This window comes from Pecten maximus, chromosome 11 (assembly GCF_902652985.1).
Source record: "Pecten maximus chromosome 11, xPecMax1.1, whole genome shotgun sequence".
NCBI lineage: Eukaryota > Metazoa > Mollusca > Bivalvia > Pectinida > Pectinidae > Pecten > Pecten maximus.
The window spans coordinates 5352911-5372789 of NC_047025.1; the positions used below are offsets into that span (position 1 = coordinate 5352911).

At 36.6% G+C, this 19879-nt stretch overlaps 1 protein-coding gene across 1 annotated transcript in view; it reads right to left on the reverse strand.

The window, feature by feature from the left end:
• LOC117337113 (paraplegin-like) overlaps positions 1 to 19879 on the reverse strand; it is a 38787-nt gene that overhangs the window by 11437 nt on the left and 7471 nt on the right. Inside the window, exons 2-14 of the mRNA XM_033897906.1 lie at positions 13831 to 13918; positions 13123 to 13242; positions 12200 to 12342; positions 10224 to 10310; positions 9683 to 9801; positions 8564 to 8762; positions 7537 to 7677; positions 7130 to 7274; positions 5614 to 5719; positions 4850 to 4973; positions 4262 to 4424; positions 2840 to 2950; positions 2443 to 2558 (exon numbers count right to left, since the gene is read on the reverse strand). Of these exons, the coding sequence (XP_033753797.1) occupies positions 2443 to 2558; positions 2840 to 2950; positions 4262 to 4424; positions 4850 to 4973; positions 5614 to 5719; positions 7130 to 7274; positions 7537 to 7677; positions 8564 to 8762; positions 9683 to 9801; positions 10224 to 10310; positions 12200 to 12342; positions 13123 to 13242; positions 13831 to 13918 (1662 nt within the window). The remainder of the gene's footprint in view (positions 1 to 2442; positions 2559 to 2839; positions 2951 to 4261; positions 4425 to 4849; positions 4974 to 5613; positions 5720 to 7129; positions 7275 to 7536; positions 7678 to 8563; positions 8763 to 9682; positions 9802 to 10223; positions 10311 to 12199; positions 12343 to 13122; positions 13243 to 13830; positions 13919 to 19879) is intronic.

Below are 19879 nucleotides of genomic sequence, written 5' to 3' on the forward strand. Positions count from 1 at the left end.
CAGTAACTAGCTTACTATACTTGGAGTAGGGCGTCCGTATGTTTCAGTAACTAGCTTACTATACCGGGAGTAGGGCGTTGGTATGTTTCAGTAACCAGACCACTATACCTGGAGTAGGGCGTCGGTATGTTTCAGTAACCGACCCACTATACCTGGAGTAGGGCGTCGGTATGTTTCAGTAACTAGCTTACTATACCTGGAGTAGGGGAACGGTATGTTTCAGTAACTAGCTTACTATACCTGGAGTAGGGCGTCGGTATGTTTCAGTAACTAGCTTACTATACCTGGAGTAGGGGAACGGTATGTTTCAGTAACCAGACCACTATACCTGGAGTAGGGCGTCGGTATGTTTCAGTAACCCGCCCACTATACCTGGAGTAGGGTGTCGGTATGTTTCAGTAACCAGACCACTATACCTGGAGTAGGGCGTCGGTATGTTTCAGTAACTAGCTTACTATACTGGGAGTAGGGCGTTGGTATGTTTCAGTAACTAGCTTACTATACCGGGAGTAGGGCGTCGGTATGTTTCAGTAACTAGCTTACTATACTGGGAGTAGGGCGTTGGTATGTTTCAGTAACTAGCTTACTATACCGGGAGTAGGGCGTTGGTATGTTTCAGTAACCGGCTCACTATATCTGGATTAGGGCGTCGGTATGTTTCAGTAACTAGACCACTATACCTGGAGTAGGGCGTCTGTATGTTTCAGTAACTAGACCACTATACCTGGAGTAGGGCGTCAGTATGTTTCAGTAACTAGAACACTATACCTGGAGTAGGCCGTCGGTATGTTTCAGTAACCAGACCACTATACCTGGAGTAGGGCGTCTGTATGTTTCAGTAACCAGACCACTATACCTGGAGTAGGGCGTCGGTATGTTTCAGTAACTAGACCACCATACCTGGAGTAGGACATCAATATGTTTCAGTAACCAGACCACTATACCTGGAGTAGGGCGTCAGTATGTTTCAGTAACTATAGACCACCAAACCTGGAGTAGGGCGTCAGTATGTTTCAGTAACTAGACCACCATACCTGGAGTAGGGCGTCGGTATGTTTCAGTAACTAGACCACTATACCTGGAGTAGGGCGTCTGTATGTTTCAGTAACTAGACCACTATAACTGGAGTAGGGCGTCGGTATGTTTCAGTAACTAGACCACTATAACTGGAGTAGGGCGTCAGTATGTTTCAGTAACTAGACCACTATACCTGGAGTAGGGCGTCAGTATGTTTCAGTAACTAGACCACTATACCTGGAGTAGGGCGTCGGTATGTTTCAGTAACCAGACCACTATACCTGGAGTAGGGCGTCGGTATGTTTCAGTAACTAGACCACTATACCTGGAGTAGGGCGTCAGTATGTTTCAGTAACTAGACCACCATACCTGGAGTAGGGCGTCTGTATGTTTCAGTAACTAGACCACTATACCTGGAGTAGGGCGTCTGTATGTTTCAGTAACAAGACCACTATACCTGGAGTAGGGCGTCGGTATGCTTCAGTAACTAGACCACTATACCTGGAGTAGGGCGTCTGTATGTTTCAGTAACTAGACCACTATACCTGGAGTAGGGCGTCTGTATGTTTCAGTAACTAGACCACTATACCTGGAGTAGGGCGTCTGTATGTTTCAGTAACCAGACCACTATACCTGGAGTAGGGCGTCTGTATGTTTCAGTAACTAGACCACCATACCTGGAGTAGGGCGTCAGTATGTTTCAGTAACTAGACCACTATACCTGGAGTAGGGCGTCTGTATGTTTCAGTAACTAGACCACTATACCTGGAGTAGGGCGTCGGTATGCTTCAGTAACTAGACCACTATACCTGGAGTAGGGCGTCTGTATGTTTCAGTAACTAGACCACTATACCTGGAGTAGGGCGTCTGTATGTTTCAGTAACTAGACCACTATACCTGGAGTAGGGCGTCGGTATGTTTCAGTAACTAGACCACCATACCTGGAGTAGGGCGTCTGTATGTTTCAGTAACTAGACCACCATACCTGGAGTAGGGCGTCAGTATGTTTCAGTAACTAGACCACCATACCTGGAGTAGGGCGTCAGTATGTTTCAGTAACTAGACCACTATACCTGGAGTAGGGCGTCGGTATGTTTCAGTAACTAGACCACCATACCTGGAGTAGGGCGTCTGTATGTTTCAGTAACTAGACCACCATACCTGGAGTAGGGCGTCAGTATGTTTCAGTAACTAGACCACCATACCTGGAGTAGGGCGTCTGTATGTTTCAGTAACTAGACCACTATACCTGGAGTAGGGCGTCGGTATGTTTCAGTAACTAGACCACCATACCTGGAGTAGGGCGTCAGTATGTTTCAGTAACTAGACCACTATACCTGGAGTAGGGCGTCAGTATGTTTCAGTAACTAGACCACTATACCTGGAGTAGGGCGTCAGTATGTTTCAGTAACTAGACCACTATACCTGGAGAAGGGCGTCGGTATGCTTCAGTAACCAGCCTACTAGTGCGTGACCTGCCTCATGGTAGGCCACAACTTTACGGTCCTCCTGGGTGATCACACTTCTTTTTTTCTCGGCACCTGAAAAAGTTTTGAACCTTAATGACATCTACATTACATATATGAACACTCCTTTAGTAAATGGTATATAATCTTTAAATTTATTTAAATTAAATTCACTAACAGGGGGCATAAATACTGGACCTGCTGTATATAATTGCTGTACATGCTCCACATGGTAAACCGGTAGGTGTATCTTCAGTTCAACACTACCTATTTACACCTTTAGTGTAATTGATATTCGGTAGAAATGTTAAGTAGTGGAAATCATGAAATAATTATTTCTACAATAAATATCAAACCTGCAACGATTCTCTCGATAGCAAAGTAGAAATCGCCCACGCTGATGCTGTCGTTTGCATGCCTGGCTGCATGAAGAGCAGCTTCGTTACAAATGTTGGCAATGTCCGCTCCTGCAAATACAAAATTACGCACGGTTTATTGTAATTCCAAGGATGATGTCAACTCCTTCTACATGTTATAAGATATAAATGAAGAGAGTAATCTCCCTTACCCTGTGATATTCTCATTAACAAAGGGCAGTAACTCTATTTATTCTATGATGCAAGACACCGTGTATGCAATTCAGCAATCTACTGTTCCAAGATATGTTCATAAAGAACATATTGAAAAGGCCAAATATCCAACCGAAATTCACACATCAGCTAAATGTATGAATTGCATAAAAGCATTAAAAATGTTCCATGGATGTTGTCACAGAAGACACTTACTCTTCTGAAACACCTGGGCCCAGTTGTTAAAAAGGTGATTAGGCTAATCACAGTTTAACAACAATTTCAAAATCCTGATAAAATCACTTCTGGTAAAATTAAGTTGACAAAATTTCATAAAACTACAACACTCGTCAGTTTCTTCCTACCTGCCGAGTTCAAGGAATATACATACATAGATTTTGAAGTAAAGGAGAAATGAGATTTTCACTAATCAAGTGATCAAGCTAATCACCTTTTGAACAACTGGGCCCTGGTCTTATTCTCCTTGTACATTGTAAAGAAACTCTGAGGCCAAGGCTAAGGCAAAACAATTACTTGGTTCTCTGTCCCTAGATCCCTTAACTGCTTTGTGTCAAAGAAAGACCCTCATCTCATATATTTTTCCTCGTTGAATAGAAAAATATCTCCCTCATTATTCTTAAGGAGAAGAACGTGTGTAAAAATGCCTCACCAACAAATCTTTCTCCAGTATTATAAAATGTCCATAATAATTAACCATTATATTAGAGCATGTGTTCATTCATGTGAAACAAATACAAAGAACCATGATAAATCATTGTTTCCATATTTTGAAGCAGTTGATTATATGACAATGAATAATGATTGGTTTCAAAAAAAATTATTAAAAAAAAAACATGCTTGACGTCATCTGTTTTTTCACCAATGAAACGATCAAAAAAATTATTATAACTTTCTCTCTCATCTCTTTTTAGAAAAATTGGCTTGAGAACAAAGTAATTAATTTCCTTTAGCCTAATCCTTATTTTATTTTTTAGATAATATTATTTTGCTTTGTTATATTCAATTTGAGTTAGGATTATGGTTTTGTTGATATTTTCAACTTGATATTCTCTGCTATCTGGACTCTATATACAGAAGACAGGATTATGGTTTTGTTGGTATGTTCAACTTGATATTCTCTGTTTTCTGGACTCTATATACAGAAGACAGTGACAGAATCCTTTTCAGGGACTATATAAGACCACTCACCACTCATTCCTGTCGTTAGCTGGGCCAAGCGAGGGGCCAACTCTTTGTAATCCATCATTAATTTTAACTTCTTCATGTAAACATGGAAGATTTCCTCTCTCTCGTCTACTGTTGGGAAGTCAATCTGTATCTGTCTGTCAAACCGCCCCGGTCTCAGCAGTGCCTGTGGGAGAAAATCAGTGTAAAATCTGTCAGATATTGACATTTATAAAAAGGTTTGTTGGGCCTGTACTCACTTCTGTTGTTATCAATCAAGAAATTTACTTTACAAACCAATGTGAGATGCAAAATTAGGTCAAAATCTTTTCAGTCATTCTCAAGGAGTAGTAAATATTTACAAGTTTGTCTAGGCATTGAGCATGAGCCAAGGCTTCCGTGTCATACTTACTTTGTCTAGGACGTCTGAGCGGTTGGTCGAGGCCTCAGTGTCATACTTACTTTGTCTAGGACGTCTGAGCGGTTGGTCGAGGCCTCAGTGTCATACTTACTTTGTCTAGGACGTCTGTGCGGTTGGTCGAGGCCTCAGTGTCATACTTACTTTGTCTAGGACGTCTAAGCGGTTGGTCGAGGCCTCAGTGTCATACTTACTTTGTCTAGGACGTCTGAGCGGTTGGTCGAGGCTATCATAATGATGCCTTCTGTTGTTCCCATCCCATCTAACTCCACCAGTAGCTGGTTCAGTGTGTGTTCTTCTTCAGAGCCATGCTCAGACCTTCAATAAAAAAGGCATCAAATCAAACCCCTATAGCATTACAGCTGTAAACAAGTGTGGCATTGCATACATAGAATTTTACTTAAATGTTTTCAAACTTTTATGAATGGGTGTGAATTTAACTGTCGGAGTTGGTAATATGTATACAGATAATTAATGACAGCTCCATCGATCATTCCTAGCCCACCAATTAGAACATCCAAAATTTGGTGCGAATCCCTATCAGATAACAAGTACATTCTTCTGTTAACTAAAGGAAGTAACAAACCAATTATTAAACTTATTGAACAGCTGTAAGGATGAAAAAGCCATCACCAGATGGACTTAAATGTCAATTCTGTTTTTTTATTATGATAAAGTTCACAAAGAAAGGATATGGATACAGATACCTTTTGTAATATAATAAACATTTCACTGTCATATGCCTAGAGATATAATTATGTACTTCCTTTGATTAAAATTAGGGCATAACAAAACTCAGAATCAACATATCAAATTCTCACCCAAATTTGTTGAATTCACCCAATAATCAAATGCAAAACTTTAATAGCTGCATCTAAATATTGATGTAAGTTGATTGATCGGTTATACTTTTTTGCTAGATACTTATTATAATTTAAGATATTTGCTAAAAACTTGCCCGTTTCTCTTCTTGCCAATGGCATCTATCTCATCCACGTAGATAATACATGGAGCCTGTTGGCGTGCTTCTTTGAAAAGATTTCTCATTCTGGAGGCACCAAGTCCTAAATATATTACACACATCGATGTCCATCAGGTCCATAAATCCAACAAAAAGCTCTAACTACCAAAATTCAAAATCAATCTATAGCATATTACAACATTCTTACATAACTACATAATCACTAATATGTTGAATTGTGTGAAGTTTCATCAAAAATAGAAAGGAATGAAGCTGCTAGGTCGCAGACAAATGATTTTCTAAAATTAGTAAAAGTGACCTTGACCTTGACCCAACAACAATGAAACGTGACCTTGTCCAAGATATTATTAAAGGTCCTTTATTTTTGTGTGAAGTTTGATAAAAAATTTCACAAGGAATGAAGCCGCTAGGTCGCTGACAAATGATTTTCTAAATTTAGTAACAGTGACCTTGACCTTGACCCAACAACACTGAAACGTGACCTTGTCCAAGATATTATTAAAGGTCCTTTATTTTTGTGTGAAGTATGATCAAAATTCCCCAAGGAATGAAGCCGTTTGATCGCTGACAAATGATTTTCTAAATTTAGTAACAGTGACCTTGACCTTGACCCAACAACACTGAAACTTGACCTTGTCCAAGATATTATTATTAATAGTCCTTTATTTTTGTATGAAGTTTAACAAAATTCCCAAAGGAATGCAGCCGCTACGTCGCTGACAAATGATTTTCTAAAATCAGTAATAGTGACCTTGATCCTGACCAAACCATACTGAAACTTGACCTTGTCCGAAATATCATGGTCCTTTATCATTGTGTGAAGTTGAAAGAAAATCCCTCAAGTCGGTATAGAGTGCTGACAGCATTAGATGTTATGTATGCACATAGTATTACTTATAATATAGCCAAATTGACCACATTCGGCCCCACCCCTCAGGCCCCTGGGGGGTCAGCCCCATCATTTGTACAATTTTGAATCCCCACTCCATAATGATGCTACCAGGCAAATATGAGCGATAGCCATTGCTTGGTTTCAGAGAAGAAGTTGTTTATATCAATATAGCCAGATTGACCACATTTGGCCCCGCCCCTAAGGCCCCTGGGGGGTCAGCCCCATCATTTGTACAATTTTGAATCCCCACACCATAGTGATGCTACCAGGCAAATATGAGTGATAGCCATTGCTTGGTTTCAGAGAAGAAGTCGTTTATATCAATAGCGCAAAAATGACCCCTTTTGGCCCCGCCCCAGAGGCCCCCAGGGGGTTAGCCCCATCATTTGTACAATTTTGAGTCCCCTACCCATAGGGATGCTTATGACCAAATTTGTTCAAATTCCGATCAGCGGTTATGAAGAAGAAGTCAAATAAGTCAATTGTTGACGGACGGACGACGGACGCCACGGTATGGCATAAGCTCACCTTGGTCCTTCGGACCAGGTGAGCTAACAAGAGGGACGGAGAGGGAACCAAATGTCTAAATCTTTGTCCTACCTCCGAACATCTCCACAAACTGTGAGCCTGCCAGGGCGAAGAAAGGAACTCCAGCTTCTGTAGCTACCGCTTTGGCCAGCAGTGTTTTTCCACACCCAGGCGGCCCCAGTAGTAACACTCCCCGAGGATGCTTCCCTCCAAGTTTCTGTTAACACAGATATTTTCTTTTACATACTGCTTGTACAACAATCTATATCAATTTTTAATAAAAAAATTTTTTTTTTTATGAAACGTGTACTTGTTAATTGATAAATATGTTTACATATATATATAATATTGTTACCTTATACACTATGTGATAATCATCGGTTATTTACAATCTTCTAGTTTTAATATTTCTATCACTACCAGCTTTTAGTACTGATGAAAATGATTATATACACAGTCCTATATTTAATGCTGTGTACCTTCACATTATCAGAACTCTTTAGGTAGTCCACAAACTCCATCACTTCATATTTGGCTTCCTTCAATCCGGCAACTTCTTTAAAAGTAACACCATTTCCTTGTTTGGAAAGAATATCTCCTCTTATGTAGCCTGCGTTTGCCTATAATCATAAAAGTGCAATCAAAGCACTACATGGGTGTGTGATGTATACTTGATTAGATTTAGGATAGCTTACCATCTTAAGCAAACAATTTCATACTTTTTGGGTGGACTATAGCCTGCTGAAACTCTGACACAGATACCAAGCGAGCCAGTTCATAATCAGGTGTTGTAAGTCATTTCAAAACTTGTGATCCGGGCCATCTTGACATTTTCCAAAAGATCATTTATCTTCGTAATGATATTGTTGAAATTATAAATTACATTAGTGAAAAGGGACCGCTGTGGCCGAGTGGTTAAGGTGTCCCGACACTTTACCACTAGCCCTCCACCTCTGGGTTGGGAGTTCAAAATCTACGTGGGGCAGTTGCCAGGTACTGACCATAGGCCGGTGGTTTTTTCTCCGGGTACTTTCCTCCACCTCCAAAACCTAGCAAGTCCTTAAATGACCCTGGCTGTTAATAGGACGTTAAACAAAAACAAACCAAACAAACCAAACCAGTGAAATTTGAGTTTCACATTTGCTTGAACTTGAGTTATTCTGTAAACTTAATTTTTTTATGTATAGTTAGTGACCTTGACTTTTGACCTTTTACCAAAAAAAAAAAAATTCAAATAGGAATTCCAATTAGGAAGCAGTGTGAAGTTTGAGCTTGATCGGTCCACTTTAACTTGATTAATTGTCAGGAAATAATTATGATGATCGATAGAGGATTAGCTTGGAAGGAGGGGAAGGTAAACTATCAAAATGAAATGAGTCCTGCTTTAATGACTTCAGAAATATTTTAATGCATTTTATAATTCATCAAAAGCTTGTAAAAGAAACTAATGTCCGGGATCACAGAGAGTCAGTTGTTTATGATGAATCTTGACGACTGCTATCTTACCCGATCGCCAAGCAACATGTCCATCATTGAAGTTTTTTCCTTTTTTGGTTCACCCATTGTCTCTTTAGGTTGTTTCGGAATGTTCTTCTTTCCCTGGATAACTTTTCCCTGGTTAAATTTTACGCTGACATTAAGGGGTCCGCCCTTTCTCACGCTATACAGCAACAACAGGCCCATCAGAAGTAATCCAATATCAGCCCTACAAAATTTGTATACGACACATCAAAAAAAAAAATGTTTTAAATATAAATTAATTAGTAGTCAAGATTTGATAAAATATAAAGCTGCTCAATATCCTTACTTTAAAGATTTGTATCAGATATATACATATATATCATTTTGGAGAAACATGAATGTACCATTGTATAACTCTCGTGATCATCTCGGAGACTGGTCGTTATACATCGATTCTGGGGACCAAATTAGCCGGTCGTTAAACATGTTGTCGTTATACACGGATCCATTATGTTATAGTAAAATGACTTGGAACAATTACAAAGTAATCATTATATACAGGGGATCATTATATACAGGGGATCATTATATACAGGTGGTCGTTATATATACAGGGGATCATTATATACATGGGATCATTATATACAGGGGATCATAATATACAGGTGGTCGTTATATACAGGGGATTATTATATACAGGGGATCATTATATACAGGTGGTCGTTAGAGCAGGTTTTATTGTTCAGTATTTAGTTAACTTGCTTATTCACTATCATGACTAAAGGTAAGTACAACATATACATGTATATATATCTTAATAAAAGGGAGGTCGGAGATCCAACGTCCCTGTAAACAGTTTGGTATGGTTCTGTGTTAACGTTACCCAGCCGATGGATTCCCCAAGGAATACAAGAGTCCGGTCGTAAAAGTTGAGTAGTCTTAAGTTATATGTTAAATGCAAGGTTATAAAAATTTGAAAATGAATTTACCAAATTCAATTTACTAAAATTATGGAAATGTATACATGATCAGGATTGATCTGTTTCTAAAGATTATTTTTTAATAATTGGAACATTTATATGTTCAAAAAATAAATATTTATTTAATGTTGGAACTGACCAAATTTGACCAAATTAAACTAAAATTGTACTAAACTGTACTTACTGTCTCGTGTCCACAAATATTGGCTGTATTTGTTCATCAAGATCAATTTCTAACTCTTTATATACGGACGACAGATTTTGTACGAAGGCGTCGCCCCTTTCTATCCGGTAGAATATAGGCTAGATAATAGAAAATGTATTTCACAGTCAATGATTGATATATATTTATATTTATTACATTATGTGTTTGATTTTCCTTAACGATACGCATAATAAGCTATATTTTGAACTATTGCACGGCTGAAATAACTATTGCACGGTCACGTGCGAACTATTAAACACTTGTGACGTTTTGGAATTTGGTCGCGTGCAAACTATTGACCACCTGTACATGATGTTTCCGAATTTAGTTCTACCCTTTCAAGCGTCTAAGTCACTCAGATGTTATAATTAACACTGCCAGACGACAGTCATGGTGACTTCTAGGCCTACAGGAAAGTCCAGATTTCAGTTATTCTAAGTGTGTTTTAGTGATTATGTAATAAAGCAAGAAAGTATACTTGTGAGTACGAAACTGAGTATTATTTAGGTGTAATACCTACCTTATCAAATCCATTCCTTTTAAAAGTTGCTATTAAACCCGAATGCTGTCCAACATTTAGATGCTTGGAGACTTGTATAGAGGTTACCTGAAAAACAACACTAATGTACGAACATTGGCCAGGAAATGAAATCAGCCCAAAATTAGGAAAATCAAAATATAGTGAAACTTAGAATTGGTTCAATAATAAAAATGATCGACCGATTCCCAGCAAATATAATACCATGTACTGCATATACATGTACCAGGAGACCGTATATTGACTAATGCCCAGTTCTAGACCAGTTTCCTACCCAGATTATGAACTTTTTCTATCTTTACAACAGCTTAATTACTATTATAAGAAACTCAAATTTCTGTAAAAATGAAATTTAGAGATGGGTACCTGCACAAATTTTACCCTTAACCTGTAAAAGTAACTTGCAGTATATATAAGTAATAATTCCGAAAATGAAAAGACTTTTTCTCAGATTTAATTCATAGAGGTAAACAGAGAATCACATCCAACCAATCACACGAATGAAATTTATAACATAAAAAACTTAATAACATGTATGGTAGAACACATATACAGTAGAAATGCAGTTAGCAACAGACATATTCTGTGACCCCGGTCTATTATGGTTGATCAGTTTAGTTAAGTTTATTTTGTTTAGTGTCATATTAATAGCCAGGACCATTTAAGGACGTGCCAGGTATATAATTAGGAGGTGGAGGAAAGCCAGAGTACCCCGCGAAAAATCACCGGCCTATGTCAGTAGCAAGCAACTACCCCACGTGGGTTTCGAACTCGCAACCCAGAGGTGGGGGGCTAGTGATAAATTGTCAGGGACACCTTAACCACTTGGCAACCGCTGCCCCATGGTTAATCAGAAGAAGTTGCTGGAACATTTTTTTTTCATTCTGTGACTTTAATTTGAAAATGCATTTCCCTAAAGTCATTAATATGAATATCAAGACTTCAGGTTGGTAGGTGATCATCCCAGCATATCAGAGGCTAAATGTAATCACTTGAAGTGTTTGGAGTTTTCAGAAGAACTTGTTTATTTTGTAACAAATTTGGTCCCTAGCTGTCACCCTGAATATGAGTCACGTTCATTCATTTTAACAAATCTGGTACCTAAGCCCTTTATCCCTAGCATGCTACAAGCCTTATTTAAGCTCAAAGGGCCTTCTGTTTAATGAGAAGAAGTATTTTAAGATTTAAACACATTTGAACCCTGTAACCTTGAAAGTTCATCAAGGTCATTCTTTTGAATACACTTTATAGCTCTATGGCTATAGGCCTAATATTGGGTCTCTTGGCCTCTTGGTTATTGAAAAGAAGTTGTTAAAGATTTTAGCATATTCTTTTTTTACATTTGACCCCTGTGACCTTAAAAGTGGGTCAGGGTGATTCCTTTGAACAAACTTGGTAGTCCTGCATCCCAGTATGCTACAGTACTAATATAAGGTCTGTGGGCCTTTTTGTTATTGTTTGAAATAGTTGGCGACTGATGACAAACTCATACCACACTATGGCTCCTTATAGGCCAAGTGAACGAAAAATAGAGGGGGAGGGGTAGATATCAATTAGGAGTTAATCTAGGATTTCGGGATTTTAATACTACCCATTATAAAATTTAAGAGAAATGAAGGGCTGCCCTGTCTTGAATTATTCTTTAAACTTTAACATTTTACAGCTTTTCTTTGCTATAATTCTTGCATATATTTCATCAAAATTTGGGGGATATCCCTTAATTGTTTTGGAGAATTTCCCCCTGTTTTATTGGATTTTTCTTGATGGGGAATTTATTTTTCTTTGTGGGGAAAACATCATCAGTGGGGAATACTACCTAATTTTGGTAGTAAAATCGGTCGAGATAAACCTCTCTGTCAATTCCCAGGCATCGTTCTGTACATTGTGAAATAGAATGTACATCATATATATATCTCAACCATTATACAATACATATCCTACATTACACATTTTCTTACTTCATTGTTGAGTAGAACATCTCTCAACTCTTGTGGCGTTTCTAGCCATGGGAGAGTTACAGCTTGATATTGATTCAAAACCTGTAATAAGATAATTGCACTGCCTAACCCCATAACTGCAAATCTTCTTGAGGATCCGGAGTCTGAAAAGGAGACGGTTGCTGGATTAGTACGATAAGTCTCTCATAACAGATGTAACTCGAATTTTCATGTGATACTGAATTTATCGAAAAACGTTTGAATCATCAATTTCATACGGAACAAGTTTCAGGTGACAAGAAAAAATTTAAATTTAAATTAATTCATATCAGTAACTTGGTCCTCAGCTGCAAAACTTAAACATTTTCTATTTGCACAAAAAGCTATAGGTTTTCTTTTCAGGGCTATTTCTGAGGGCTTTTTAAGGGCTGGTAATATACGTATACCCCATTACCAATGGAAATTATTTCATATTTAAGCCAAATTCCCAAAATCTCCAGTTTACTTCTCAAAAAAATCACTATTTTTCTTCCCAAAATGAGACAAAAAGACCCCATCCCAAACCAGCGAGAAAAAACCCATATTATGAAAAAAAAAGTTCCCTGAATGTGCAATGTACATGAAGTTGTTTGAGACTTATTTATAAATGCAGGTAGCTGTATTGTCATATCCATCATATATTATGAAGTTATGAAGAGATCTGAACAGTTCCGTCTACATGAAATATACCTCCTTGACATTTAACATATGATCTTGAACTTCAATAGGCATTCTATAATTAACAATGAAAACTTCTTTTCGAACAGTTTCTGCACTAATCCTAATTATGTGGTGATTTAAAATAACTCATAAACGACAACTGTTCAATGACGAGGCAACTGCTCTAACACAGCGTCAGATGTATGACATGACCCTGCAGCCATCACAAAACTGCCCGGTTTTACCTGGATCACTGCTGGTTTTCTTTCCATCTTTATAATCCTGTTCTCCTTCTTTTTCACTTCCCTTTTCACTATTAACTCTCCGTGCAGATGTACTTATGTTCTGAATACGGTAGATATTTACTGAAATATAGTTAAAACAACAGCAATGTCATTTTATAACTAGGATCTACATACATGTATACACCGACATTTGAAATTCTAGCATCAAAATGTTTGTGAAACTTGAGTTTTTATTGTCAAATCAAATATCATGGAGACAGTTTTAAACATAATTTACAAGTTTGAATGTTGGTTGCAGTTTATTTTGGACAGAAGTTTTTCATTCCTTATAGGTATTGGTACGTGGTGCATGTATAGTTTTCTAATTAAGATTCAAGATCATTTCTCTTCCATCTATTAAACCTCTATATCTTAATTCCCGTAAAAATATCACAGCAAAGCAATCAGTAGCAATTCAGCTAAACTTATACATATACTGACATACCAACAACCTATTTATTTTGGAAAGAGAGAAAAATATCATTTAACATCAGAATCCATATTTTTATCAAGTTTCATTTCAATTAAATCTTATTCAAATATTAAGTTAACATCAATTTGGATTATTCCTTATCATGGATGATGGAGAGACAGGTGAATACACAAATGACCTCCCCAATACATCAATACTAATTCAAATTAAAAAACCCAGTAAGAATGATTAATTACCTCCAAAATTATTTCTAGCATCAGTCTTCTGTAGGCATTGTGTGAATAGGGCCGAAAAGTTTCGCATTTCCTTTCGGGGATTTCGCAGCTGGAAAAAGTAAAAAAAAAACATGGATAAGTTCACTAATTCACAGTATAGATTCAAATTCATCTATTTACTAGCAAGTAGCTAGCCACTCACAATTTTTACAATAATACCACTCAAACCATTGTAGTGAAAATCCAGGGAGAGTGATCTCCCCTGGTTGGAACTCGCTCTGTGCAGGAGCTGGAGGTGCGCTCTCGTATATAGTCCCGCAAGGTGAGGGAGAGCGCCCTCTTTCATCCTGAACCTACAACCAGACAAGCCACAAAACGTGAGTACTCGCTGCATTGTTTGGGTTTTGGGATACGGGAGCATTCATTAGTCTTCTAGAGAAGGCTGGTGATACCCTACACCAGTTTTCTCTACACTATTTACGCGTTTATAAATTATGAAATAAAAATAATTCACGTAATATTGGGATGGAGCTTCTCTGATCCAAAGTTCAAAAATTTTCCTGAAACGGATCATAGTCTATAGAGACTGACTCTTAATCACTCACAGAGTCTGCACACTTAAATATATAAATAGCCCGAGCCCCCTATGAATTTTACGGACCCTCTATGGCTCTATAGAGGGTCAATAATATTAGTGACTACCAGGTATATATAACAAATTGATCACATCGAGGACACTTTTATAATGACATCTATCTGTTTTCTTGGCATCAACATTGAAATGGGACAGACATTGGTCCAATTGTTGTTGACTGAATAATTCAAAATCAGCATGTTTCGATTCTTTTCCAACAGATAATCCTTCAAACACCTAGCTGCCATTCTGTCGAACTTGATTGTCTTTGAAGCTTGACTGTTCAATCATTTTGTATTTATGTCTGCTGCTTTCATCTGCCTGAAGCGTTTCATTTTTGTTGACAGTCAACATTGTTGAAGCGCTTGAATCACTAACCCTAAAATCTCACAATAGCACACACAATTCCCATGGTGTAAGGGAAATAACTCTTATAACTGTAATTGTTACAATAAAGACAGTACAGATGAACCGAAATTAACTTCACGATTCTCGAAGCCATTTGCGAAGGTACAAGCTATGTGATTTACGATGGGGTGGAAATTGTCGCTGCCATTAAATCAAACTGACCCTCTAATGAAACCTGTAGCGCCCTCTAACATAACAAAGTGACCTTCTTTAGAAAAATATAGTCACCATGTGATTGTATCTCAACCAATCATGAATGATTCAGGACATTCTAGTCCGAGGTGCGATAAATATATATATATAGTGATGAAAAATATTTTGTTTGTATACTTGTAATGTTGCTATAACTACGTATACAAGGTCAACTTTAACTGTATCCGGACCGAAGTGACGTCACAGTCAGCCCTGGAGGAGGACATGGACACGGATATAGGGGTCTAACCATCGACTCAGATATATCTAAGTCCATGGTCCAATCAGCTATGTCTATACATATTTATATAACCATGGCAGGTTTTAATTTTATATAGCGTACATAATGATATCGTCATCTTCTAGATTCCTGCTAAGGGAAATTTCCCTTTAGGTCATGATCAGGCAGTAGAGTCGAACGAATATTCACACCCTGCCTACTCTGCTCACAGGCAGGCCTGTGAAGGTGCAAAGGTATACGTACAGGTGTAAAGGTCAATTTTCTTATAAGGAAATCAAAATAAATTGATGCTAATGAGATTTCTCGTGAGATTTCAACAGAAAAACAGATTCAGTGTTATATATATACCTTTGTGAACAAGGTTAAATATTCTGAAATTGAATAATTACACAAAGTAAGATGTACTTTCTTCACAACCATTACAAAAAACTGGTTAATACATGTATCTCTGATGATGCTTTTTTATCTTAGTAGCTTCATCCATATATGGTCACGCATGCCATATCCCCACGAGAGTTCTCCAAGAAGTATCATATATGGCGGATTACGGAGACAACTCAGAGTAGTATATATAGTATTGGAATATGTGAATAAAAGATTTCTAGATGTGATGGTAGGCTAGTACATTGCTAAAATTGCATTAGAAATGTTTGATTATACTAAATATTACTCCAAAGTTACACAACATCCGCTGTTTGTAGAATTTTCGACGTTCATTGTTTTGCAACACTATCGTCAATGGAAGGGAATCGTATACGTAGCTCTGACGACGATCATCTGTCAGAAATTGTCCGTCTGTCGTCCAGAGCTATGTTATCGCAGCTAGCAGTTAGCTGAGGGCCGCAGGTTCGATCCCCAGTGGATGTATAATATACCATGTGATAGCTATAGTGAAACTTGCTTACCAGTTATATAATATATATATATATAACATAGAAAAAGAACGTTTCAATGGCACAGTGACGGTTGGCCCGATACCCTGACATGATCATTGTGGAAGTCGTATCTATGGAGCTGTATCAATGTATGTATGTATATTATCAGTGAAGTAATATAGCAACGCTCAATTGCAAGACACCAGCAAATTACAAACAACCTCCATACATAGAACATGAAGTCGGTTGGGGTATTTACCGAAACGGACCGAAACGGACATGGAATTACCGAAACGGAGGAAAATGGGGCTTAATTTAGCATTCATTTCAGAGAACGGACCCGAATATATGTTCTACAGTGCCTAACTGTGTCACATGTAAAATATCGGGGGTTTATTTGACCGAGAAGTATTTTAATTCGATTTTTTAATCATTCGCGATTAGCGGCCCGATTGTCGTCCGGGTTGCATTACCGAAATGGCCGATAATGGACCCGAAATCGATATTTTTACAAGAGAATGGACCAAATATAGTATTATTTGGTGTGTATAGAGGTCAGAGGTAAAATATTTTTTATTTATTTTGCCTAGAAGTATTCAAAAATAATTATTAAAATACCCGATTGGTGGCCCAATTTTCGATTGAGACGAACTACCGAAATGGAATTAAATTTACCTGAAATTATCTGTTTTTGAAGAGAAAGGACCCAAAATATTATTCTTCAGTAGATAATTGAATAATGTATGAAATATGAGGGGTTTATGTGACCTGGAAATGTTTGAATTTATTTTTTAAAAAACCTCGCGATTTCACATTCAGTTTGTAAACAGAGTCGCTCGCATAGGGCGTGAGTAAAAGAAAGAGCCGGAAAACGGAAATCCGGATTACCTAAACACATGCAAAATACTTATAAATTTAGTTACAATTAATAAAAGGATTTCTTGTTCTTTATAGGTTTTTTAACTATAGAAATACCGTGTTTGATTCTCTAAGTAAAATTGTTGTGGAACCTTTGGTATTTTTTAAACCAATTTATTTTAACAATTTATAAAAATAGTGATTTTTTATTCTCACCAACCATATTTCAAACTTGAAGTAATTAATGAATTGAATTGAAGTCTAGGCAATGAATTAATATTTTTTCTTATTATTTTTTTAATAAACTGCAAAAAAGTGTCCAGATGACTTTTTGTGCCATGCTGTCACAAAATTTCCATTATAATTCTAAAATCAAAAATTAATATAAAAATATGATAGCCTGTCAAAAAAAAGCAAGTGTATACATACGTAGTCTACAGTATTCCCAATCATGTCAGTGGATAGTGGTACATATGCATATTACTGTTATATGAACAGATCTTTTTTCTTATAACTTTAGAATGATCAAATGTTATCAAATTTAGATTATGTCTCATCAAAAACAATAAAGTGGATTATTGGAATTGAATTCTAAATGAAATCAACATGTCAGTGTAACTTCAGCAAAAATTCATTATTGTTAAAAATCAGATCCATGAATAATATCTATTCTAAAAAAATCAACAGAATATTCATAATCCATCAGCTGTATACATGTATGTATAACAAGATATCCCAGAGGGATCTACACATCCACCATTGAGATTGATCTCTTTTCAACTTTTCCATTCTTTCCCCTCTTACTTTAATTCTTTTAATTATATGGGAAACCTACATATGAAGTCTAAGTTAGATCTTAAGAAAAACTTTTGGAAAAGTATCAATAACAGATTTAACTGTCGATACGTATGGTGGGCTGTCTGCCTTTAAGACATTTTGTTTTCCTGATCAGACTCAAAGATAAATAGGTAAAAGTAGGGATCAAGGGAATTTGTTAGGCAGTACTTTTCAAAAAATGTACTTCCATCTGATGATGGTGAGCAAAAATCTTTATTCTGTAGGTTTTCTTTTTTGTATGAATAAATTACTTAAAACTTTCTGTCTTTTTTAAGATATAGGAAATATCTAGCTGCTTCTAACTAAGTGTATAAGTAGTGATGATATGATGATTAGATATACTTGATTAACTAGTTGTTTTACGTAAGATGGTCTGATATTAGTTTTTCGCTTTCGAGTCCTTTAATCACTTTAAGTCCCTGAGAATCATTCAGGTGTCTTAATTAGGACGAAACAACTATAATTGATTTTTGCTATACTGTATCTCCATCTTAATTTATTTTGAAAGATATAAATATCTTGTGTCATTTGTACAACCCTAAATCATGTTGTAAAGATTTTTAATATTTACTTGTCATTTTCAGAAAGGTGTGTACTATACTCTGTAGGATCATGCAGATATTGTTAGAAACATTGGAAAACTAGCAATGCATTATTTTAATGATTTCCTTATAATACATGTATACTGTGCTGCTTTACATTAAGACATAAAATTCAGTAATCAACAGAAAAGTTGTTGAATTGAATTGAATTGAAAACCTTTTAGAAATCTTATTAACTTTCATTCACACACATTTCATAATTAAGATACCTTATAATTGAGTGTAGAAAAAAATCAGGAAAGCTTATCATTTAAAACAAAATGTCTTGAAGTTTGTACAATAAATTATGATGTTTTTCCACAAACTTACTCACGTTTTCTGTCATATATGTTGCATACTTCAATTAATGAATACAAAAAAAATTGCAGTGTCTCAAATTATAATATAATAAGTACTCAACCATGCAAACATGTTGCTCTGTGTTGTATTAATTTTAATTTTAAGAATGATTAAAATCAAAGAAACAATATAAAAACAAATTATACCTGTGGCTGCATGTGCAAACATGGGCATTTCACTGTTGATACACCTGAAGCCATTCATGATATATTTCTTTTCAGGAGAATACAATATCAATGAAAAACCTACCAAATACCTGTGTAACAACTTATTGTTTATGTAACAGTTCAAGTAGTTGTTGTTTGAACCTTGGGACCAGTTGTTTACATTGCAGAATCCACTGTGACTGAAGTCACTTATACATATACATGTATGTACGGTATATATGTAGCACTAAAAAATCAATAAAAAATTAAATATCATTTTTTTTTTTTATGAAGGGGCTTTTGTCCGTACCTCCTTATAATTACCATGTTGATGTTTTATAATTCCAACATCCTCATTATGATGAGCAAATTCAACATGAAATTGTATAATGCAAAAATAAGAATTTACAATGCATGATAATACCTATTACCTAATATGCAAGAAATAGCGAGTGCAGGACAAAGAAGATTATGATCATTTCCATTTTTATGACATTGCTATATATTATTACCTTAACTTGGTGAAGAGTATATGATTATGAACATTATATAGTTATCTACTTAATTGGATCCAATTTCTGTATGAATTACTTACTTGACAATATGAATTTGCGATACATAGATTTTACATATTACTCCACATCACCCTTTTAGCCAACTAATACTTTCAGATATGAAAGTTATTTCTAAAATATTTGAAGATTAATTTTTCACACCTTGGGAGATGATTGACATGCCTGTGTAACTTACACTAATTGACCAGTGTATTGAAAGATCCCCTTAGGCTATAACTGAACTGTCCAGGTGTAACACACCTGTGTTGAAGGTGGAGAGAGAGAGAGATTGGGGGGGGGGGGGGGGGGGGGGGGGGGGGGGGGGGCTCTTTTTTTCACCTGTGAGATATATTAAAGAGTTAATTTCCTAAGATTTAAATACAA